This window comes from Chamaea fasciata, unplaced genomic scaffold (assembly GCF_029207755.1).
Source record: "Chamaea fasciata isolate MVZ Bird 193981 ecotype frontalis unplaced genomic scaffold, bChaFas1.0.hap1 SCAF_11, whole genome shotgun sequence".
Lineage (NCBI taxonomy): Eukaryota > Metazoa > Chordata > Aves > Passeriformes > Sylviidae > Chamaea > Chamaea fasciata.
This window is the reverse complement of record NW_027094096.1, coordinates 9,904,499-9,928,606: the sequence shown is the minus strand read 5'-3', so window position 1 is coordinate 9,928,606 and position 24,108 is coordinate 9,904,499. Positions and strand designations below refer to the sequence as shown.

The 24,108-nt window shown below is 46.1% G+C and overlaps 2 protein-coding genes across 8 annotated transcripts in view; both read left to right on the top strand.

The window, feature by feature from the left end:
• Window positions 1-6,927, top strand: part of DOCK10 (dedicator of cytokinesis 10) — a 140,659-nt gene extending 133,732 nt beyond the window's left edge. For all 5 annotated transcript variants that reach the window (XM_066193184.1, XM_066193183.1, XM_066193182.1 and 2 more), the window contains 4 exons: window positions 1,072-1,262; window positions 1,941-2,041; window positions 2,906-3,044; window positions 6,196-6,927. In XM_066193184.1, the coding sequence (XP_066049281.1) occupies window positions 1,072-1,262; window positions 1,941-2,041; window positions 2,906-3,044; window positions 6,196-6,315 (551 nt within the window). In that variant the 3' untranslated portion in view covers window positions 6,316-6,927. The remainder of the gene's footprint in view (window positions 1-1,071; window positions 1,263-1,940; window positions 2,042-2,905; window positions 3,045-6,195) is intronic.
• A 6,601-nt stretch (window positions 6,928-13,528) lies between these two features.
• On the top strand, window positions 13,529-24,063 carry CCDC195 (coiled-coil domain containing 195). Of its 3 annotated transcripts, none has more exons than XM_066193180.1 (5): window positions 13,529-13,750; window positions 16,301-16,446; window positions 16,974-17,027; window positions 19,553-19,814; window positions 22,273-24,063. In XM_066193180.1, the coding sequence occupies exons 2-5, from the start codon at window positions 16,371-16,373 to the stop codon at window positions 22,403-22,405; spliced, it is 525 nt and encodes a 174-aa protein (XP_066049277.1). In that variant the 5' UTR covers window positions 13,529-13,750; window positions 16,301-16,370; the 3' UTR covers window positions 22,406-24,063. The 3 variants fall into 3 exon arrangements, with proteins under 3 accessions (XP_066049277.1, XP_066049275.1, XP_066049276.1); XM_066193178.1 differs by lacking the exon at window positions 13,529-13,750 and adding an exon at window positions 16,038-16,142; XM_066193179.1 differs by lacking the exons at window positions 13,529-13,750; window positions 16,301-16,446; window positions 16,974-17,027 and adding an exon at window positions 17,869-18,094.
• The last annotated feature ends 45 nt before the right edge of the window (window positions 24,064-24,108 follow it).

Here is a 24,108-nt window from a genome sequence, read left to right as displayed (position 1 = left end):
GTTAAAAGTACCTCTACTGTGGTTTAAGGATGATGTTTTAATAGTAAGTTCATCTGCAGGTGAGTGTCCTGGTTTAACCTCAGCTGATGGCTAAGCCCCATGCAGCCACTCACTGAGTGTCCTCTGGTGGGATGGGGAAAATCAGAAGTCTAAATGTGAAAAAACTCAGAAGTTGAGATAAAACCAGTTTAATAGGTAAAGGAAAGCTGCACAAACAAGCAAAGCAAAACCAGGGGTTCATTTGCTGGTTCCCTGGGCAGGCAGGTAAAAGTAACTCCAAGAAAGCAGGGCTCCATCACATGTAACAGTGTCTTGGGAAGACAATCACCACACTCTGAATGTCCCTCCCCTTTCCTCCTCCTTCTCCCAGCTCTATATGCTGAGCATTGACACCATATGGTTCGGAAAATCCCTTGGGTCAGCTGGGGTTAGCTGCTCTGGCTGTGTCCCCTCCCAGATCCTTGTACACCCCCAGCCTCCTCTCTGGTGTATGGGGTGAAGAGCAGAAAAGGCCTTGATGCTGTGTAAGTCCTGCCCAGCAATAACCAAAACATCCCTGTGCTATCAGTGCTGTTTCCAGCACAGATCCAGAGCCCTGTACCAGCCACTGTGAAGAAAATTGACTCTATCCCAGCCAACACCAGCACAGGGAATGATTCCCAGTTCAGCTAAGCTGGAGGCCCATGCCTATAATGTGAAATATGTTTGATGTGATGGTTTGAGCTGTCTGAACTTCAGTGTGGACTTATAATTTGGTGCCTTAACTCAGAAGAAGAAAATTGTGGATTCTAAAATCAGAGCACTGAGAGCTTTTTGCCACCTGCCTAGGGCAGAGCTCGGTAGCAAACACTGGTGAGTTCAAAAGGAAATGTTCTTCCTGTGCCAGGTGCATCAGAATTCAGTTTGGACCTGCTGTGTCGCTTCTAGTCATTCAGTGATCAAAACTTAATTTTTATGGATTCATAAAGAGACTGACAAAGTCAAAAGTTAATACTTTGACTTAATCGTTTTGCTTTCCTAAATGCTCTCTTGCTGGGTGAGTTCTCTGATCCATGTCTCTCTCTCGAGTAGCCAGTCACTTGTTCCCCTATGTGAAGAAGCGGATTCAGGTCATAAGCCAAACCAGCACAGAACTGAACCCCATCGAAGTGGCCATTGATGAGATGTCCAAAAAAGTCTCAGAGCTCAATCAGCTTTGCACAATGGAAGAAGTGGACATGATCCGACTGCAGCTCAAGCTCCAAGGAAGTGTCAGTGTCAAGGTAACGACAATTTGCTGCCTTTTTTCTCTTTTTTTCAATATATCTACCGAAATTTTTATTCTGATTTTCATCATTCAGGTCTTTTTTGTCTTTGGCATATCTTGTATTATAGTGCTGTTAGATCCCACTTTAAACACACCAAGGAATGGCAAGTTTTCCACTGGCATTGATGACTGCCGCTTTTCTATGCTAATTATTTCATTCAAGTCTACTCTAAATAACAGCTAAGACCTTTCCAACAAAACTGTCACGTATCACTTGAGAATATGGCCCATCACAAGCAGGCAGATTCTTTAAAGGGAATTTTGCTAGGATTGGCTTTGTCATTTCTTATTTAGGAAAGTTGGGATTGTGACAGGCATGTGTATTCCTGGTGCTCTAATGGAAATGTCTTCAAACTGAGACAAACAAACATGTAACTGTCTGGGTGGTCAGCTAGCTGGGGCCTTGGAAAGGCCAGCACAGATCTGCAGCTTGTATGAGGTTGTTTGAGCTCCTTGTATGAGCTCCTGTTTCCTCAATAAAACTCCTCAGCTTCCATCCTGGTGACAAAAGGAGCGAGGGGATGTTCTTCTCACAGCCTAGGTTGCCTGAGGCCAGTCTCCAAGCCTTGGAACACAAGAGAAACAACAAAGAATGGCTTGTTCTCTGTACCTAAGCTGTGTATTTTTCACCCAGGTAAACGCTGGACCGATGGCCTATGCTCGAGCTTTTCTTGAAGAGACAAATGCTAAGAGATATCCTGATAATCAAGTTAAGCTTCTGAAGGAAATCTTCAGGTAAACATTAATTTAAGGCTTTCCACCCCCCACATAGCACATAGGACACTCTGCATGGCACAGGCAGGTGAGACACAAAATCAGGCTGATTTGAGCCAGCCTAATTTACATCTTGTAGTGGTTTGAAAGCAAAACAAATGAGAGGCTCCAAGTCAGAGATACAATTTATTGGAAAAAAAGGAAAGAAAGTAAAATAAAATAGATGCAATAATACAAAAGACCACTGACAGAGTCAGAATACAACCTGAGCGTAGTGATGGAAGCAGTCCAGATGAGGTGGTCTTCCTGAAGCAGTGATCCTGTAGAAAGGTCTGGTAGCTCGGGTCCTCTGGGAATCCAGTGGGTAAGCGCCCCTCTGGTGTTCAGAGTCTCAGCTTATATCCAGGCTGGAATGCTTGGTTCCTCCCTCTGGGCGGAGCATCTCACAATGGGATGGTGAGTCATGTGATAAGGCCTGATGGGCCCATTAACAGGAGGTAGTCCAGGAGGGGGTTATCTGTGAGCTGTGTGGCAAAGGTGCTGATGGGCCCATTAACAGAAGATAAGCCAGAGTGGAGGAGGCAGGGAGCACTGCCTCACCTGGTTTCAACAGTTCATGAGGATGGTGATAGAATATACTTCAACCCAGGACACATCTGCATTTTCCCTGTCTTACAAGTCATTCCTAAGAAACATTTAACTGGAATTCTGGGCTACCCTAGTGGAATACATTCCTTTTAATCTGAGAATGAGTTCTGAAATTCGTTTCTAACAAGGTGCAATTTGCAAGGGGGAGAAGAGATACAGCATTGTGGGAGTATATGTAGGTTTTTTTCATTACTGCAGAACTTGTGTCATTGTTCTTTTGTGTTTCCTTGCCTGCAGGCAATTTGCTGAAGCCTGTGGACATGCCCTCGATGTCAATGAACGCCTTATTAAGGAGGACCAATTTGAGTATCAGGGAGAGATGAAGTCTCATTACAAGGATATGCTCAGCGAGCTCTCTGTAGTTATGAATGAACAGGTCAGAACATCTATTTCGGTGCTAGCTGGGCTCAATGAGGGTGGCTAATTGTGTCTTCTAGTGACAAATGAAGCTGTAGAGCAAAATACTAGAAGTAAAACCTTGCAATTTCATAGTGACTGAGAAAACAGTTTATTTTTTGTGGTTTTGGATTTTGTTTCTTCTGCCCTTTTTTTTTTTAAAGAAGTTTATTCTATATATATGCAGATTCTATAGCAAATCTGATCAACAAAGATCTATTTACTGCCTGCCTTGCTACATATTGAAAAGCTGAATGTTTGTGAGGCTAAATGCTGACTGGAGTTTAGAGGCATAGAAAGATAGTCTAAACGAGTGCTTTATGCTTTGCTTGCTTTGTCCTATAGCTGTGATGCATTTAATTAAAACAGTAAATTGCTATTAAGATGTTGCGTATAACCACAGGAGGTATCTTTATCGTTTCTATTTATATTCAGCTTTCAGAGAAAGTTATTTTTCAATTTCTTTTATACTTGAGTACACTGTCAGAATAGATGCTATGTATTTTAGCAGCTTCAGAAGGGTGAGCATGCATGGGTACATTATACTGCATCCCAAAACTCTGAATTGGACTCCAGTGCACACTTCCAGCTATTCTACTGCTGTGTCCAGGCAGATTTTTCATATATATATTTTCTGTTTCAATTAAATATTGAGGGATTTGCATACTGAAGTGCCAATTAAACCATTTTTAATTATATCTCTGCGTGCTTATGAGCAGGCTACCTTAGTTTGCATCTGATAAATAGCTCCTCTCTAGCAATTGTGCTGCACTTGCAGGTGCCTGTAGCATCCAAAAGCATTGTTGGTGTAGAGTTACTTGGTTTAACCACTGGTATCAGTGGTGGCATCTCACAGAAGTGCCTAATTGCCTCTCCATTCCCCCATGCTGTATTATTCATCTTCACATATGAGTATGAGGAGAAAAAGGATTGACCTGGATTTTTTGCCCATGGTTGTACTTACTGTGTAATTGAGTGAGTTTTTCCTTGGGTGTAAAGCTCCTGATTGCTTGGAGGCCTGGTGCCTGCCAGTGGGGGTCAAGCTCAGGGGTGGCTGTAGTTCTGGGAGTTGTGCTCCCCTCCTGTTTAGGTATATAAAGATTTGTGAACCTCAAGCATTCCAGTGGCTTTATCATAGCTAGTATTTATCACTGTTTTGTTAAGTTCATAAGTGTTACAGGTATTATTTGTTAATCAATATTCATGCATCTCACATGGAAGTTATTTTGGCCATCTAGTCAGCGTGCATAGGCAGCATCATATGTCTTGTGTGAACCACTGCTTCCCACAAGAATGGAAAATGGATGGTCAGCTCAAACGAGGCATGAGCAGCCCATGAGCTTCAGCACTCATAAAACATTTGGAGAGTTCTGTTAAATGCTCATACCTGCATTTTTATCTGTGAGCTCCAAGTTTTCTTCATACTAAATAATACAAAATTACTTTGACAAAGCAATGCTAATGTGTAAAGAGTTCATCCAACAAAAGTCAAAATTGTCATCTCTTCTACCAAAGTCATCTGAATTTTAAAGTCCACCCTGAAAACAGTCTCCCACTTGCCATCCTTTGGGGAAACCTAAAAAGTGACAGCCCCATTTTCCAGGCAGTGCGGGGTTTTGAGAAAACTCTACTCCTCTTGCAGTGAACTTATGAACTCCCTGCTTCTGAGCAGAGTATTTCCTCGGAGAAATCACATGCCATAAACTGTGGCTGAAATATTTATCTCACAGTTGGAAAGCTTGAGGCTCTCTTGCATCTGTGCTGTGTGCTTCACACCAGTAGGATTTGCCATCTTTCCCATTGTTGTATTCAAGAGAGTTTTGTTTCTCACCTACTGACAGTGACTTTTTCATCACCATATCTTTTTCTCTTTTTTGTTTTTCTCTTTTTTTGTTTTTCTTTTCTGACAGCTCTGTCATGGTCCTTGCTTATACAGCTTCTCTTCTTCCCTGTCTAACATTTCCCTCAATACTATAGCCAAAAGTGGTATGTTCATTTTTCTTACATCTATTTTTTTCTTTCAATGTCATGTACTTCCCTCACTTGCTGGTTTTTCTGCTCAGTATGTTTGTTTAATTTCATCTCTAATGACTCCCTTCTCAGGGAGTTTAAAAAAAAAAGATCCAAGGTATATGTGTGGTGTGTTGTCCTGTTCTTTAGGATCCCAGTTGTGAACTTTGGGGAGGCCAGTGAGGCAGATCCACAAGAGCCCCCTAATGCAAAAGCAAGTGCCAACAGTAGCAAAAAGTGACTGCCAGGTCATGCCCAAGTCCCAGTGCTCTTCCTGCAGCCCATGGTGTGAAAGCAGCTCCTTCCCAGTGCTGGCTGAGCTGCTGGCTCAGGCTCTGAAGCTGTCTGTGCTCATGTCTGCCCCAGTGACAGCTGAGGTGTGGCTGACCTGCAGCCCTGGCCAAGGACAGCTGGGGGTTGAAGGTGTAGGGTTCCCCCTGGAGCTTTGTCAAGGTTTCTCTTCCACTGCTGGTGCTGTGTGGTCAGTGGGGATGCCCGTCCCTGCTGTGAATGCTTCAACAAAACACCCATGGAAGAAGACAGGTTTTCAGTCTGCTTTTATAAAAGTAGGAAAAAAGAGCTATTACCAAGGCTAGAAAAGCTTCTTCAGGAAAATGACCTTCCTTCTTGCTAAAGGCTACCCATAGGACAGAGCAGAGCTTTTGGCACTGCTGCTTAACTGCAGCTGTGCCCACAGGCTCAGCCTGGCACTTGGTCCCAGCCCTGCTGCCCGCTGTGTGCAGCTCTGTGGGGCTGCTGCATCCCCAAATGGCAGCATGGGCAGAGCTGGGCTGTCTGTGCCAGGCTCAGGAGGTGCCAACGTGGGTGTCTGTGAGTCTGTAGAGTGTAGGGGACTTCTGTGAGATAGTGCAGTTCAAGGAACCCCATGGAGCTTGGCAGAAGCCAGCCCAGCCCCATTTTACCCCTGACTCAGAGGATGTCATCCCTGTAGCCTCCATTTACCAGGGAAAGGGCCCTTTCCTCTATCAGATCATTGGCATCATTGTGTAACAATTAAAAAATGGGAAACCCTTGGTTAGACAATGGACACTTCAGACACCAAATTATTCAGATCTCTCTCACTGTTGCTTTTTTTGTTTGTTTCTTTTTTTCCTGAAAAGATTGCGTACAAGGAGGACTCAGCAAAACACCCAGGGATGGAGCGCACGTATTCTCGAGTCATCCATAGAGCCAGCTCCTCCATGCCAGCAGCAAACACTCCAGCAAATCCTGATGCCTGACTGCAGCAAGGGGAACAACAATGGCCTCAGGAAGATCTGGTGTCTGGGGTGGGGTTTGTTCTTTGTTGTTTGGGGTATTTTTTCCTTTTGGATTAATAGTACTGAAAATTAAGTTGATGGACAATACCAGGAAAAGGATTTGAGGGTTAAGATTTTAATTTATTGGAAGTCTTCACAGTGCTACTTTTTAAAAAATGCAAGCTTGAGAATTTTTTTTTATTTTGCCTGCCCCAATATTTGCACATTCCCTCTTTTTTTTTGGTCAATTTTTGGTTTTGAGCAGCCTTTATTAAGCCAGGTTGATTACAAAATTCCCATTGAACAGATAGGTACACAGCAAACCCTAAGTTTGCTATAAATTATAATATATCTAATACTAAGTCCTAGTATACATATATTTTAAAGGTCAGAGTGGATGTTTTATAACATTTAAGCATATTGCAATTGTAAATAGAAGATGTGTAAAATATGTCATTTTTACAAAATTTTAAAAAATATCTTTTTAGTTAATTATGACAGTACTAAGAATATGGATAACATTTCAGTTACCATTATATTAAAATATTTGTGTATGTGTATAAAAGCGTCCATAAAACTTTCTCTTTGAAGGGCTGTGCATTGGTTTATTCCTATGACAGCACTCTTGGGAGTGGCGGAGATCAGGATGCCTCCTGCATCCCAGCTGTCATGTTGTGGCTGCTGATAGAGATATTTATGACCAGCAGAACATGGTTTTGGGTTCTCTCCATGGCCCCAGACTGAAGCAGCCTTGGTGTCGTTCTCCTGCTTGAGGCCAAGAAAACTCAGGTTTTCCTTTGAAGTTCATAGTCCCAGATTTTGTCCAGGACACATTGGGAAACCACGTGCCTTTAGTGAGATGTTTGTTTCAGTTTCTGCGTCATGTGGGGATAAGGTGGAGTGATTGTGCCGGTTGTTAGGAGCTCCCTTTAACCTCAGGAGTTCCCACACTCCTTTATGTTCATTCATGGAAAAGCCCTGCTTGCCAGAAGTCCCTGCTCATAGTACCTCTGTGTTGAGAGTTCTTCTTTCCTGTGCACGCAGTCCCCACAATTCTGCTAAGCTGGTTTTTCTCAGTTTCGCTCATTTTTCCTGGAGAAGCTCTGGTGATTCCCCTGAGGCCTCCACAGGTTTGTTCAGGGCAGAAGCCAGCGCTGGCTTTCTGCCTGGGGGTACCAGGAGGAATTTTCCAGTGTTTTGCCTCATTCTGCCCTCCTGTCTCTCCTAACAACACCCCAAGTTACACACAACTGGTGCCTCTCGGCTGGAGTGTAGCCTGGCCCTGCAGGCCAGAGTCAAGGGTGGGCTCTGAATTCACCCCACCTCTGTGTGCAAGAGCCATGTCCCAGCCTCTACCTGCTTGCAGGTGCTGCCAGCAGCTGCTGCTGTCTCACTCAGCAGATCAGGAGTTTTCCAGAATTCTTGGCAAAGGTTTGGAAACCCCACCAGTGTCCTTGCCAGGTGGGGGAAGGAGGGGAGTGGTTGGGACAGGCACACCATGGTTTGGGATGGCCCTGCTCCAGCATCAGATGGCAGTAACAGCGTGACCCTCACCTGGGGCTTGGAAAGAGCCCAACTTCTCACCTGGGCACTGCACAGCAGCATCAACCACACAGCTGGGCAGGAGCTGAGCCCTCCTCACCCTCACCTCGACAGGCCCAGCTCTGCTGCTCAGACACTGCGCTCTGCAGAACCAGTAGTCTGCTGAAAGAAATGATGTCTGGCCCAAATTTTAACTTGCTTTATGCTGTATATATTGTGGTCGGTGAAGTTATACCTGCTGTTTATATATATATATATATATATTTGGGAGGAACCCATGTATGATGTGTATATGTCATCAGTGGTAGCAGCAGGACTGTGCCATACAGAGAGGTGAGTGAGCCCCGAGTCCTCCTGCCCCTTGGTTTGTTTGTGTCACTGGACTCATTTTGTGTCTATGATGATTTGTGGATGGCTACTTCAGAAGCCATCAAGGTGATTTGGAGACAGACTGTTTCTAATTAATGTTCACAACAAATGAGCAACTACATCTGTTGGTGGCCATCTTTGGGAATAACTAGATTGCAAAAGCATGGTTTGCACTGAGGGAATGTTGCAGGCTGGGCTGAAGCCAAGCTGTGGTCTGTAAAGCAGAGGTAAGGAAATCCCAGGATTGTTTTCTCAATAGCTGGCACACAAAATGAGTTTCATCAGTAAGTCCAGGGGCTGTGGGATTTGGTTTATTTTAAGCAGCCAGCTCTGCAACCTCCTCTGGGGCTTGAGATCCAGCCCATATTCTGGGGTTGCCTTTTTGCTGGTGTTGGAGATGCTCAGGCTTGAGTGTAGCTGGGTCCTTGCTCCAGATGGCTCTTCCCCTCCTGCTGTGTTCACACACTTTAAACTTGGTCGGGTGAAAGCAATTAGCACAAACATTAGCTTTGAACCAAGGCTGCAGCAGGGAGAGAAAACAAAGCATTAAACCCTGGATGATCCCAGTGTTTGAGGGGAGAGAATGAAAGAAATCCAGGAGGCACTTGGGGCTGTAGGATGATTACAAGGACAGGATTTGGCCCTTTCCCATGATAAAATTCAGCAACCCAAACTGCAGAAGTCAGATGCATAGCACTGAATCCCACACCCACCCTATCTGTGATGCTGTAGGAAAAGGCTCTTCACACAATTGCTGCTTTTTTACATGAGGTCTGCACCTTTTTTTTTTTTTTTCCCTAGCAAAAACTCCCCTTTGAGACTCTTTTTGTCAAGGGCAGCCATAAGATTCATGTATGTTACTTAGTGGAAGCTATCTCAACACCCCAAAAGGAGTTAAGTGTTATACATATTTTATGTTTAATCACATCTTTAGTGACACCCAACCACAACCAAAGGCTTAAATTTCAATTAGAGGGAGGTGTATTAAATGTTTAAAAGGAATCATTCTTTACAGGGTTATTATATCTTAACTGGAGAGATGTTACCTTGGCAAAGTAATATTGATCTGAAGAGGAATAATTTTCTTTTTTAATTTTATTTTTGGATAATATCCAAATGAGAAATGGAAGGGGATGATCTATACCATTCATACTCCAGACACACCTCCCTTGTGCTGGCCATCCCTGGGTCTGGATATGGGAAGAAGTGAAATTGCATCTATACATAACTTTAAATGTGCCTTTCTTGATCTCAGCATGAAAACTGTTATCCCACATGTGCTGAGAAACTCCAGGCTGCAGATACCTTTTACATCAGTTTGAACATTTTTTTAAACTGGTAACTGTCTACTAAATATTTCAGCTGTAAGTAACATGGGATGATGAATCTTCAAGATAGATGATCTCACAAGGATATCTGCTATGGACTTGAATGTGTTTACCAATTTTTAACAAGTTTGGTATGTCTGCAAAAGATTTTCCTCTTAGTATTTAGATTATCACGAAAATAATCAGTGTTCACAGTCACTACAAATTAAAACCATGAAGTGAGCTCTTAACCTAGGCAGTTAAAATCAAGGGATGTTTAAATCAAATATCAAATGAGAATAAAGAAATGGGATTTGGAGGAAAGCATTCAAATCTGCAGAAAACGAAAGAAAATTTTAAAAACCAAACAAACTAGAATGCATTTCTCATTTAAGGGAATTGTTTTAAGAGAAATAAAAACTAATCCAAAAGGCAAAGAACAGCCAAGTCCATGTAGAACTATGACTATGACCAGGAAGGACCTTCAGCCTCACCATTGCTGCATCCCCTCTGCTTTCACACAAGCTGCTTGGAGAGGAACCACTTGGGACAAACCACCTGGCCCCACGCCAGTCTCCTGCTCCTTCTGCCATCACATTGCTGTCGGGAAACCACAGCATGGAGCAGGAAGGGGTTTTTTGTTATTTTGTTTGAGGTTCTTTTGCTTTTGCAGTGGCCCCAAATACACACATCCTAGAAAGAAAGGGCAGGGTCCTGTTCTGGTGAGCAAACACTGCAACAGTGGGGAGAAAACTTCCCTGGGGCTCGTTTGGGCTGTCAAGGGCCAAGCTCCCTGCAGGAAAGCACCTGCTTGGCTTGGGTTCCTAGGTGAGGCTGTGATAGGAACAACCACTGCCTGCTCAGGTGAGGCTGTGATGGGAACAACCACTGCCTGCTCAGGTGAGGCTGTGATGGGAACAGCCCTGCCTGCTCAGGTGAGGCTGTGATAGGAACAACCACTGCCTGCTCAGGTGAGGCTGTGATGGGAACAGCAGCTCTGCACCACAGCAGAACACGGCTCATGGGAGATCAAGTGAACACAGAACTGGGGACAGTGGGTTGGGACTCCCCCAAGATCAGAGGTCCTGGAGCAGTGCAGTGTCCCAGCTGCCAAGGCTGGGGCACTGGGGTCACAGGGTCTCGGGTTTGTAATCCCCTGCCTCGTTACAAACCCTGTGAAGTGGCCATTCACACAGCTCTGCTCCACTGCCTCCTGCAGGGCTGATCTCTCCTGTACTTCAAACACAGAATCCTTCTTACTGGGAAACACAACGGAAATTATTTGCTAATTCAAACTGAACAGAATAACCAATTTAGTTGGGGAAAACAGTTGGGAAATGCCAGATTGATGCTTTTGTTTCAGAATGACTTGAATCAGGGACGTGAAGAGTTTGTTCCAAACGAGGCTGGTCCTTCTGGCTGTGCCCTCCACACCAGGTCCCGCTGGGGCTGAGCCAGTCCCTGACAGCCCAGGGTGGGCTCATGGCCAGTGGCAGAGCATGCAGACCCCAGCCTGGGTGCCCACAGCTCTCCCTGCATGGGCCCTCCCAGCCTGTTTTTGTTTGCAGTCCACAGAGAGCAGCTCTGGGCAGCCCTCAGCTCGCTGGGCAGCTGGGGGAGGAAATGAGAACATTATTATTCTTTTCAAGAAAAGTCCAGCACTGTTCCTTGGTGAAATACTAGCTATGGAAAATATCAAGTAACTTTCCTACCTTCCAGGCATGTGTTGGAGCATTTGGAGATGGGAAAAAGTAAAAGTACAGTGAAACCAGCAGTGTTAGGGGAAAGCTGCCAGAGCATGTAGATTATCAGACCAAGGGAGTATTGAGCGGTTGTAAGGCAGGATGGTAAAGAGCTCATCTGGGAGAGCTTTCTAGTCAGTAAATGGTGTGTGTATTTCACACTATAGCCTCAAGATGCAAAAACACTGGCACCCAGGCAGTTCTGGCTCAAGGCACTGCAGGAGGAGGTGCTGCTGCCTCTCAGGGAAGCTGTACCCAAGAGATCAGCCCTGAACATGTCCCATGCCTTCAAGAGCATCTCTGTGAGGCACAGTCAGGTGGGAGTCAGAGTAATGAGTGCCCTTTAAGCTAGGAGTCATAGCCTACATGAGATATGTGCATGGTTTGTAATGTTTCGTTGCAGTGACAATGCACTTTTTAGAAAATTTTCAGTATTTTTAGAAAATTCTCAGTAATGCAAGAGTGCAATCATAATTACTGACATCTCTGTCCAGGCTGAGGTTTTTCACAACTCACTAGAGCATCTCGAAGTTCTCAGTATAAGCATCTCATTGGGAACAGCAGCATGTTTTGGTTTTTCCTATTAACTACACCCCATCTTACAGAAGCTGCATTTTCAGTGTGCTTTTTAAGCTGTGCTCCCCATGTGCTCCTTCAGTTAGCTATAGTCACTCACTTTGTGCTAGGGGCAGCTGTGAGGGCGTTACTTACACTGTGATGCATTTTTGTGACCTGCAAATGCCACGTGATGTTCCCTGTAGTTCTGAGTCATGGTTTAGATGTCATGATCATCACAGATTGCCTATGGTGAGACCCCTTATAACTACAGGGTTTCAAATATACTCATGTTTTGTATGGGGTGTTTTGCTTGAGAAAAGAAAACAGAGTAAGAAATTATTATTAATTATAATAATAATTTTGGGATGCATTTTGTGCTTGGGGCTGCTCTGTAATCGTGATGCTTTCTCCCATGAGTGAGAGCTTGTTTTAACTTGAAAGCTATCACAAGCTCTGTGCAGGTAACTTTGGGCCCAGTTGCGAGCTCCTCATTATGAAAATATCCAGCTGAGCATAAAGACTCTCTTGCATGAGGCATGGGTTTGTACTCTGTAGCATATGTTGTGCTTGCAGGGGGCTGGCATAAAAGAGACTAATTCTGATTATTCCACACTAACTTGAGGATTCATTTAAAGGGACAGAGATCTAGAGCCTTGGAAATTCAACACAGAGACCTGAAGTGCCCTCTTAGAAGTTTGAAATGTTTCTGTAGCCAAATTTCATGCTAGCCCAGTCCAAAATCATAGCTGAGGTTTTCGATGTGACTCATGTATCTTGGTGTTTCTATTTCGCATTTTCAGGTTAAGCCTTGTTTTTCAAAAGCATTGAGCATCCCCTGCTGGAATACAGACCCCTTTCAGAAACCCTGAAAGCTCAAAATCAAAGCTGCTTTTAATATGGGTCATGTGGGATTTTCTGCATACATGTGGGAGTTAAGGCACAGTCAGGCAAATGGTCCTTGCAAAAGGAAAAGGATGCTTAACAGACTTTAATAAGTTAAACGATTACCTTTTAACAGACTAATCAGATAACTCTGTGCCATCATTACCTAATGCGGTGTTGAAACCTGAGAGTGCTTTACACATATAATTGGGTTTTGCCATCTTGCTTTGTTTCTGGGAGGTTGTGGAGCTCACTCCCCACAACTGCCTCGCTGGACGCGCTGTGAGCAAGTCCTCACTCAGCCGTGGTTAAAAGGGAGCGTTTAATTAGTCATGAGAGGAAGGCAAGGTCTCCTTCAAGCGGAGAGAGCAGCCCGGTGTGCTCGCGTGGGGCTGGGGAGCGATTCCACGGGCTCTGCCCTCCCCGAGTGCTGCTGCTCGTGTCCGTGCCCGAAGGCAGCCCCTGTCCCCACGTACCCCTGTGCCATGTCGCCCTCCCACTCAGCTGGAGCACTTCCTCCTCCCACTTCAATGTCAAGGGCGGAGCATCCCCGCAGACTCGCCGCTGCCTTCCCGGCTTGTCCCACCGAGGCCCTGGGTAATTGCGCTCTGCCGGGAAGTGTCCGTCCGAGAGCGCTCAGACAAGAGCTCCGTGCAGAGGTGGCGTGTGCCGGGAGGTGATCCCCGTGTGTGACACTCGGGTGACACTCGAGGTGACAGCTCCGTGCGGGACAGCGGGGCCGGCTCAGCCGGGGCTGGGGTCATGGTGCTGGGGCAGGAGCACCGTGCCCGGCCTGGGGCAGCTCCCTGAGGGCTGCCCTGCGCTCCCACAGAGCTCTGCCTCCAGCACAGGCACCGCCTCAGCCCCGGGACACAGCCGAAAACCAGCCTAGGTGGCCTGTGGTTCTGGGGACACCTGCCTGGTAGCACTGGCACCCTCCCGCACGGGTGTCCCAGCATCAGCTCACCTTGTCCTTCACAAGGGGCCTCGGAACAGCAGGTTTCGGCTGTGCAGTGGGTAAGACCCAAAAGCCCGGCTTTTCAGAATAAGAATGGGTATTTTTCGGCATTTGTATCCGTGGGAATGTACCAAAATGGGCCCCCCGGGTCCCTCTGTTTGGCTGCAGAGTGGTGCCAGCTCAGGGGGGGGGGGGGAGGGTACTCCCTTAGCTAAAACTGGGGGGGCTCCAAAAAGCCCTGTAATGAATCTAGTCAGTGAATAATTAGCTGATTGCCCTGGGGAAAGCCTGGGGCACTGCTGCAGAAATTGGTTCAAGCTCCTGTACCTGCCTCTGCTGTGGCAGCTCAGCTCTGGCGAGGAGCCCAGACTGGGCCAAGGAAGGAGCAGTGGCCCTGCAGGGATGGACATTTTGGGTGGGTGAACACAGGCTGGGGGCTGGGGCTGAGAGCAGCACCTTCCCAGGGAGTACATGGCCAGGAAACTGTGTTAAACTCAGAGATGACCAGAAACTTGAGAGACAGGGCCATTTGTCCAATTACTAGGACATTTCCAATTTCTGCTGCAAAATCTACTTTGTCAAATCTGTTTCTCACAAGGATGCATTTCTTTACATGGATGTGCATTTGCAGATGAAATGCATCCAAAGCAAGATGTGACCTGGCCTGGCAGAGCAGCACCTGTGGGGACACTGGTGTGGCTGGGCTCAGGAGAGGAAGGGCCTTGCAGAATTGTACGTCCCACTGCTTTCAAGCTGTTATTTGGGTGCTCAGAAGAAAATACATTCAAGTCCAGCATCAATCTTAAACCTGCTGCTGAACCTCATGCAATGGGATAGGCCAAGTAAAGCATAGGGATCATTTAAATGCATAAAGGTCTAAATGTCTCAACTTTGAGAAAAATGAAAGGGGAGAAATGAAAATTGGGAAAAAATATAAGTTTGCTTCTTGAATTTACTGTTTACCTCTAGCTTTACCATTTAAATGGAGAAGCCACTGAGAGAAGGCCAATATAGGATCAAATTTGGACATTAAACCTATTCAGTCCTTTCAGATGTACAGAAGGAAAATGATCAGAAGTGTGTCAGCAAAACAGAATCAGCACACGCACAAAAAAAAATCTTGTTAATTTTTAAATCCAGTGAAATATTCTTTTTTACCTCCTTAAGCTGCACAGCCAGATTCAGAAGATAATCAGCCTCTTTTGCACCACAATGTAGCATAAAACATGTCAAAGTCAGAAATCAAGCAAGGACTCAGAGCACAGCCATGTTCTTGCACAGTGAGAATTGGAAGGGTTTGGCATTGGCCCCGACCAGAGCTGCTGTTATGCTTTCACCTGGTAATATTCTATAGGATGCATATGCCCAGTGCTGCTGACATTCAAAGCTGATTAATAACAAACCTTCCCAGAGACTCCAGCGCTGACAGAGATCTGGGCTTCATGTTTGCTGCTGGGATGATGGCCTAGTGAGCTGTTCTATTCCCCAAGATTTCCTGTTGGGGCAGGTGGGCTGCCCAGTACTTGTCCAGTGAGAATGGAGATGCAGTGCCAGTACTTGTGCTCTGTTGGTCGGGTTTAGCCCCAGGAAAGGGAGGCTCTGTCTTTTTGCACAGGGACTCCAGTGCCACTGGGAGGCAGGACACACCTCCAGCTGCAGCATGTCACAGAAAACATTCACACACCTGCTGCTGATGGATTTTCCAGAACTAAAGAAAAAAAATCATCATACTGGAGTAGCAATGAGTCCCTTTTTTTTTTTTTTTTAATCTCTCTAACCTCAGGGAAGCAACAGGGATTGGGCAAGTGAGACAGATACAAAAGCTGTTCAGCAGTGGTGGTGGCTGTGCAGGTGCTGTTTCCTGCTGGTGGCAGTTTTGACACTGTCCCTTCCCAGCTCTCAGTGCGGCCCTTCCCCGGGGAGCCCCTGCAGCAGCCCTGCACACACAGCTGCTGCTGCATGTCACCGTGCTGGGCTGGGGCAGAATTAAGAGCTGAGCTCCCCAGGGTTTGGAGGAAGATGTTCCACAAGGTCTCTGTGTCTTGTTTGCCGGTTTTTTGCTGCAGTACTGTTTGATATGCAGTTTGTAGAGTCCACTGAGATGGAGCACATCCACCAGCAGCCATGCAGAGGTATTGCTATGGGGCTCCTAGGAGAAAGCTTCAGATATGACTGAGGGTGAAAACAATTTTATCTGGGTCCTTATCCTACCAAGGACAACTTGCCAAAGCATCTCAGGTGTGAGAAATTGCCCTTTCTGTTAAAAGACTTAAAGCTGAAGTGTTTTATAGCAAAACCCACACAGTTATAGGTGTCTGCAGTAAGCTCAGGAAGGCACACTGAAGATCCACTTACCAAAATCTGCAGCCTGCACAAGTGTGTCTTGGCTGAGGCACCCAGCATGTTTCCCACCCATGGCACACAGAGCAGCAGCATGCAGGAGCTGGCAGGGTAAGCACACATCTTGGGCCCCACTGAATTTACAAACAACAAGGTTGGGTGCATGGAGCTCTTTCCGCTTTCAGGGAACACGCTGGTCAACCCAGTGTCAAAGGCAGATTTGCCAGGTTTTCATTGTCGAAAACTCCTGAGTCATCTGGCCCTTTCAGCAGGGGCAGCTGTACAAGGTTACAAGACACAAGTAATTTCCTCAGACGTTTCTGGTGCATCAAAAGGTCTATGCCGGCTCCAATCTGGTTCCAGAGGAGCAGCAGGCATGGGATGAGAGGAGCAGATGTCTTCAGCTACAGCTGGGGTAAGCTAATTGCTGAGCTGGTAAGTGTCCCCTGCCCAGCCAAACCTGCCAGCTGCAGGATCAGCAGCAATGTTATAATTACACATGGGTGCTGTCACTGCTCCAGTGCCTGATCTGCTTGCTGGAGAAATAGACCATAATGCTCCCTACACATAATCCCCAGCATAGGGCCACCTACACTGTTATTTAAGCCTGGGTCCAAGCCCAGGAAAAGTGCATACATGCTGTGGGCTTCATCCACAGCCTGAGAACTCACATCCTTTTACCTCTCTGCCTGCAGCCTGAACCATGCAGAACCCTCTGGAGAGGTCCCCAGGAGCTGACAGCAGGGCTGATGCTGGGCAGCAGCACCTCCCATTGACCCGATGGCTTCTCACAACAGCCCTTCTGACACCTCTGGAAAAACAAACACTGAGTCATCTCATGTTTGAAGCATCTCACAACAGTTTTCCTTTCTTCCTCCAGCCTCCAGCAGCAGAGTGGGGAAATGAACACTGATGAAATGCTTTCTTTTTTTCCTCTCTCAGTTATTTCTGAGTCACTGTTGAACTATTGGGAAGTGAAGGGCCTCAAAGCAAAAGGTATGTTAAATTATTTCCCTGTTGACTTTCTGGCATTCTAGTTCTGTATTTTGAAGTAGGTTTTGGGGAGCGGGAAGACCGCTCCACGGGTTTTTGCACCTTACTGCCAGAAGAAAGATGGCTTTAGGGACTGGATGATGAGAGAAATGCAGGGGATTGTGTTTCTCTTGCTAACACAAGAATCCTGCCTGGTCTGTCTCTCGTTACACTCCTGAGTGCTGTGCCAGCGCTCCTCTCCAGTGAGCCTCCCTGGGCGCCCAGAGGGGGCCCAGGCTCTGCTGCAGCCTTCCAGGAGAGCTCTGGTGTACCTGCTTGCCCCTCACACCTGCTGGCATGTGTTGCTAATAGCAAGGTTATCAGCTTTCATTTAGAAATTTCATTTTCCTGAGACAAATTACTAATTCTGGAATTGAAATTCCAGATACGCAGAGCAAAAAAATCACCCTGTGTTGGGGAAGAGATGAATTGCTGCCCAGCAAAGGGTGACCCTCTCTCTGTGCCATGGAGATGATCACTGGCCTTTTTGGGCAAACCAAAGGAAATGGGCTCTGTGCTCCTCAGCCGTGCGGAGAAAACCGAGAGGAAGCGAGGGGCGGGCGGGTTTCTTGTGGGGCAGCGCTCCCGTGCTGACAGTGATTTGTGCGGTGGGGAGAGGCCAGCTCTGCTCTGAAACGCGAGCCCCCGAATGAATAAATCATGGCCCTCTCTCGGCAACCTGACAGCCCTGTCCATCCCTCCCAGGGCCGGGATCTGGCCCGTGCTGGGCGTCCGGGGAGGGACTCCCACCGTGCAGGGGCTTTAAAGGGCAGGGTCGGAGCAGCCGCTCCGCAGGACAGGGGCCATGGAGGGGAACCCGCACCTCCTGCAGCTCATCCGCAAGATGCGCTCCCAAATCAACCAGCTGGAGAGGGAAAACAGGGCCCTGAAGGGAGAGCTGCGGGGCTGCGGGCAGAGGGCTGTGCCGGCACCGGGAGATGGGGACGGCGCTGCCGGGAGCTTCGCCTTTGCCGGGGAGGGACCGGCCGCGGCCCCGCAGGGCAGCGCTGCAGCGCCCAGGGAGCGGACAGGTACGGACCGGGGCGGCTCTCTGTCTGTCTGGCTGGCTGGCTGGCTGGCTGTCCGGGGCTGTCCGGGGCACTCCGGCACTGCCCATCCATGATGTGCCAGCCCGGCTGGGCCATCCTGCCCGCAGGGAATGGGGATGAGCCGCTGACCGGCTGGTTAACTCCATGGAAGCGCCCTGGCCTCATTCAGTGCCCCCACCAAACCCACCAGCCCTGCTTGTCTTGCTTTGTGGGATTTTCATGGTGTATCCCCCCACAGCGAAGCTTAGTGGAGTATGTTGCTGCTGCTCAAACAAAGGATTCAACTCAAAGAGTTCAGTTTGCTTAGGCAGAATTTGACTTTCTGCTTTGGGTTTTCACAGGCATGGACTCTCATCCACATGCCTGTCCCCTCTCTGTTCCAGGCAGGAAAGGGCCAACACTCTTAACCATGCCATAACCCATCCTGCCTTAGTCAAAGATGAGAAAAATAATAACAAAGAATGATGGGTTGGCTGCATCCATCATGCCAGATGTGCAGTTTACTTTTGCAGTTAGCGCAGTTTGTTCTTGCGGAGGCAGAGAGGGGTCAATGTATAAGAATACACTCTCTTCGCAGTTTTATCAGAGGATAAAAATGGAAATATTCCTCAGTTATAGAAGTCTGGTTGGGACTTCTGGAGGAATTAATGAAGCAGGAATCAGAGCAAAATGTTGCTGGGTGAGAAGTATTGGAGAAACGGCCCCACAAGTTTTCATGGAGGCAAGCCTGTGTGAAGGAATAAGATGAGAGGCTGACCAGCACGAGTGGATTTTTGTGAAGCCAGAGGGCTGCTGTGAAGGAACAGTGGTTGTTGCCAATCCCTCTGACCCAGTAGCCAGGTTACCAGCCTGAAGGCCTTGGACAGGGGCTGCTGGTGGCTAGGGATGTCATCAGTTTGGGAACAGCTCCGTGGTCTTTTGGCAAGGGGAAAAGCTGTGGAAAGTGCTTTCTAACCCTGTGGCTCTTCTCCAGCTGCCTTCTAGGGCAAAGGGTGGGACCTAAAGGGGCTGTCTGACCTCCTCTGCCTCTCAGCTTTACCACATACAAAATGGTTTTAAGCCCCAAAAAAGTGATTAAAACTAGAATGGCAGATCATTTGGGGTTGGAATAGACCTTAAACATCATCGAGTTCCAACACCCCTGCTATGGACAGGGACACCTTCCACTAGACCAGGCTGCTCAAAGACTCATCCATCCTGGCCTTGAACACTTCCAGGGATGGGGCATCCACAACTTCCCTGTGTCAGTGTCTCACCTCCTAAAATCTCATGTCCACTCTTCTAGCTTAAAACTCTTCCTCCTTGTTCTATAACTATCTGCCCATGTAAAAAGTCACTCTCCAAAAATACTTTGAGGATATGTGAATTGTCATTATTATTAATAGTAGTATCATTAGTATTAGCATTGTTTTTATCTCTGCTTTTTTCTCTGCTCCTCAGATACTGCCATGACTGTGAGATGCTACCCCACCGTGTCCCCAGCTCCTGCTCCTTCCAGCACAAGGTCCCACTGGGCTGGCAGGAAGCCTGCAAGCAATGGGCTCCCAGAGGTGCCAGGCAGTGCCCAGCCACCAGCCCCTCCTGCTGCAGCACAGCTCAGCAGGGAAGAGGAGAAAGGGCTTGAAAAACCACCAGCCACTTGTCTCTCCTACAGCCACTCCAGCAACATGAAACTGTTTCAGGAGCACGTCTATAAGTGCCAGTAGGTTTGGTTTGCCTTCACAGCACCACCTCCCTGGGCTGGTCACAGGTTTCACCTAATAAGATATATGGAGTTTGCTTGGGCTTTTACTGTGTTACCAGCAAAATTACTATTTGGATATATATGGGCCCTGAGCAGACTGGAGACCCCTCTTGAGGAAGTTGTGCTTCTTCCTGCACTGCATGAGGTTTGGCAGTGGTAGCAGGTTAAATTTGTTATAGAAAGGAGAGGCTGAGGGAGAGAAAAAAGGGTTGAAATCTTTGCTCTGTTAAAGCCAGGCAGAGTTTTGCAGACTGATGTGATGTTCTGACAAGCTAAGGTTGAAAGGGATTTTTAAAGTTTGAACAAAAAGACACTGAAATATGCACTATGCCTTTAGGAGTGTGATTACTGTGGCTCATGGAATCAGATATACTGTATCATATTTCCCCTTTAACTGAAGCATTACAAGTTAATGCTTTCAGCCTTGAAAAAAGTAGTCTCAGGACAGCTTCTAAATTAAGTGAAATGGCTGCTGGATCAGCCCCGAGTGTCTCTGCTCATTGATGAGAAGCTTTCCAGCACAGGACAATCACCACAGGTAGAACCAGCAGTGATGAGACTGTGATACATGATAGCCCAGCCACATCCTGTTGCTGATATATCCACCTTAGGAACTCATGCTGATTCCTGGGTTTAGCCCAATCATGCTGTGCTCAAAAGGAAAATAATCCAAATGGCCTCAAAGCATGTGTTTGAGCAGGGAGAAGTCCAAGGCTCTGCCTGCTTGCCCATGCACGTCCTGGGACAGGACTCCGGTGGCCACCCCGGGGGCAGACACCTGCTGTGGGCTGTGTCACCTGTGTGGAGGTGCCTGTGCATGGCACACCACAGCAGCTTTTATTCTGTCCCCCTAAATCCTCAGAGCAGACCTGTGCCCAGCACCTTGCATTCCCTGTGCAAAGCTGTTTTGGGGCCCAGCTCCTCTCTGGGAGGCTGCAGGAGACAACAAGGTCAAGCTTTCAGAGGCACCTGGGTTTTCTTGTAAGGACATTTCAGGGTCATATGTTTTACAGACACCTAAATTTAGTCCCTGGCAGGGAACTCGTCTTGTTTTCCAGAGCACCCTGCCTCTGTAACTCTGGATTTGTGCACATGCTGCAATGGCTGCAGGGACACTCCAGACTCCGGGTGCACATGAACCCTTCAGGGGTTTGCCCTGGAGCCAGCTCACATGGAAGGTGTGCGTGGTGGAAACACCATGGGCATGGCAATGGCAAATGCTGCCGCCTGCTCTGGAGGGGAAAGAGCTTTCAAGGCAATCAAAACATCAGCACAGATCTGTTACATCGAATGCCTGGGGACCTGGCGGGTGCCCCGTGGCCAAACGACAGCGCTGATTTTATCGCTGTCATTAGAGCTGCCTTGTCAAGCTGAACAGTGACTCATGTGCACTCACTGCTGGCTGCTCCCGGAGGAGAAGTGGCTGTGGAAAGAGCTTTTCACCTAACCCCCTCGGCAGGCTGGTTGATATACTGAAGCACAAAGCTTCTTCTTTGTTTTGTATTTCTTGCACCAAAAAACATTTGGTATCTTTTATGGTCTGAATGGTGGATGCTTCCATTTTATACTGGAATGTCTGACACAGTCACCAATCTTAGTCAGCTTTTCACTAGTAAGGTATTTTCTGGCAATTAGTTCAGCAAGCTTATTAAGCCTAATTTTTTTCCAAGGATGACATTTTTACTTTCCAGCATGCTGCTTCATGTCAGGTTTTCCTATTCTTTGTTTATTGTAGCTTCCTCATATTTTGCTCCAAAGCTACAATCCTGTATGTGATATGAATATTTTTGCTTTAAAATTAACTCTGTAGAAGTATCACCTTGAATTTATATAGAGTGCAGTTGCATCCAAGTAATAAAAACCAGCACTGCTAACAAATCATCTCTAATTTGCATGTCTAAAATATTTTAATTCATATGTGCTAAAGTATTATTTCTACCAAGGGATTCCCACTGTGTTTGTTAAATGAAAAAAAAAAAAAAAAAAAAAAACCAAACAAAACAAAACCCAAAACCAAAACCATTAAATATTTAAATACAGGATAAAAGAGGCTAAGAAGTCTTTTCAGGGCCATTATACTGAAATTACTGAGGGGTCTCTGTGGGTGCACATGCACCCCCAGGGCTCTGTGCACACACAGCTTTGTACACACAGGTCAGGCACTGATCGGGAAATGTGAGGCTCAATGGAAAAAGGCAGATGCTTCCAGCAGAGAGGACCATGCTTGCTCCTTTGGGATGACCATGTGAATGGCATGAAATCCTGCCTGCAGTAGCGTGCAAGGGTTGAAAAGAAAGCATTTACTTTTTGCTTCCTGGGTTGGGTTGGTGTTTTTTGTTTTTTCTTTCCTTTCTCTGGATGTTTTATGCATTTGTAATCCTCATAATGATTTCTCTTTTTTTTTTTTTTTCTCCAGGAGTAAAGTGAAGGCTGTGAGTTTTCTCTTACCAATGGATATATCATCATTTGCTGAGAAGCAAGGTTCTCTCAAAAGCCCACAAAACCAGAGCACAAAACATCTACTGACCATCACTGAAAAGGATATGTGAGCTGGTGAATTTTTAAAAGGCCCATTGATTCCCGAGATAAATTGGCCTTAAATGATAGCTGTGTGTCAGGTTCCTCTCCTGCAAAACGTTTTGGCAGAATGCCCACAGAGCATCACCCAGCCGTGTTTCGGGTCACTGGCCTGGTGTTCAGCATGGAAAAGGAAGCCACAACAAAACCAGCTGCACTGTGATGAAACCACACAAAGCAAAGGTGCCTCCACAAAGTGCTTCTGTGCACTGTGTCTCAAGGACCTCTTACCTCAGGACTGCTGTGAACAGGATGTTGAAGCTGGGTTTGGTGTGTTTTTCACAAAAAGCAGAAACCACATGACCACTTGTGTTTGCTGAGTACCCCGACAGAAAGGCGTCTGATGCAAATGACAAAATAAGATCAAAGAGGTTTTCTCTGTAGGTAAAACTTGCAAGCTTCACTAATACAACAAAGTTAGGGAGATGTTACAGAGTTAATGTTGCCCTGAATTTCTGCAAAGCTTAGCAATGAGTTTATGTCCATTTGGGGTTCACTTCTAACAGAGCACAGGGCAGAATGCTTATTGGTATGAAAATGTGACTACAAATCTGCTTCTCACTTGGTGTGCTCATCCAGCTTGAGACTAAAGGCTGGACACCAAGTCACAATAGCAAGAATTGTGAATATCAGAATTTTTTGGGAATGGCTTTTCAGCACAGCTTGGAGAAAAAATCATTAGCAGAAATTCAGCAAGCAAGTGCAACACAACTGTGAGAACTAGAGACAGCTTGTAAAAAATGAGCAGTGCTTGTTAGTCTAATCATATAAGTGAAGAAAACGTTTCATGTGTTTATTTTGATTACAACTATTTATGGAATCAAAATACTGCACACTGCTATTTCTTTCTGTACAGGAAGCACTGATGATTGAATATTGCATAAAGAATACATGAATAGTAAATGTTTGTACAGATAACTTTAGGGAAGATTTTTGTCTCATTGTCTACTCTAAAAGTCCTGAGTTTTCTAAGGTGGAAGCAGACAGTAGAAAAAATTCCCTCTGGATTTTCCATGATGTTGTATACTTCTGTGAAATTGTGTGTTCCTTTTTCCTTTTTGAATTTCACCATAGTTTTTTATATTCAAGTGTAGTTTTAATATATTCTCACCATTTAATTAATGATTTCAATTTCACTGCTATTTTATTTGTTTCTGTTCAGTTTGGATCCATACAGAGTTACATTGTAATGTCAGAAGTAATGAATTAATGCAAATGAAGTTCCAGTTTGGGAAGTTTACTAAACAGCCCATTTTAGAAGGCTTTACAGGGAAATGCTTTATAAATGTTTTAAGGAAAGGATCATTTGTGGGAATTAAACACTGCATGTGTGTTCAATTAAGCACCTAAATCCAGTTGTTCTCACTTAGGAAAGTAGCAAAAGTCTTTGAAAAATCGGGCCCCTGGAACTTAAAGTTAATTTTTACAGTTAAGGTTTCAACACCAGATTTAATGGGATTTGGGAATCCATATGCTTTAGAAAGCTTTCAAAAGTTTCAACTTTTAATTTTTCTAAGCCTCAGCTTCCATTAAACAGTGGTGGGAGTTCTCTTCTCCCACCCTTTTTTGTGTCAATTCACTGTAGATATGTGACTGACACTGAGCACTTTTGTAGGCCTAGAGGAAAAGAGAATAGAAACGGTGGAAGGGAAAAGAGGAACAGGGATCAAAGCAG

What these genes read in the sequence shown, in the direction of transcription:
- CCDC195 (XM_066193178.1), top strand. Translation starts at nt 16,093, where the DNA reads ATGTTTCCCACCCATGGCACACAGAGCAGCAGCATGCAGGAGCTGGCA. An exon ending in TGTCTTCAGCTACAGCTGGG is followed by an intron (nt 16,447 to 16,973) that starts GTAAGCTAATTG and finishes TTCCTCTCTCAG; the next exon opens with TTATTTCTGAGTCACTGTTG. An exon ending in GAGCACGTCTATAAGTGCCA is followed by an intron (nt 19,815 to 22,272) that starts GTAGGTTTGGTT and finishes TTTTTTCTCCAG; the next exon opens with GAGTAAAGTGAAGGCTGTGA.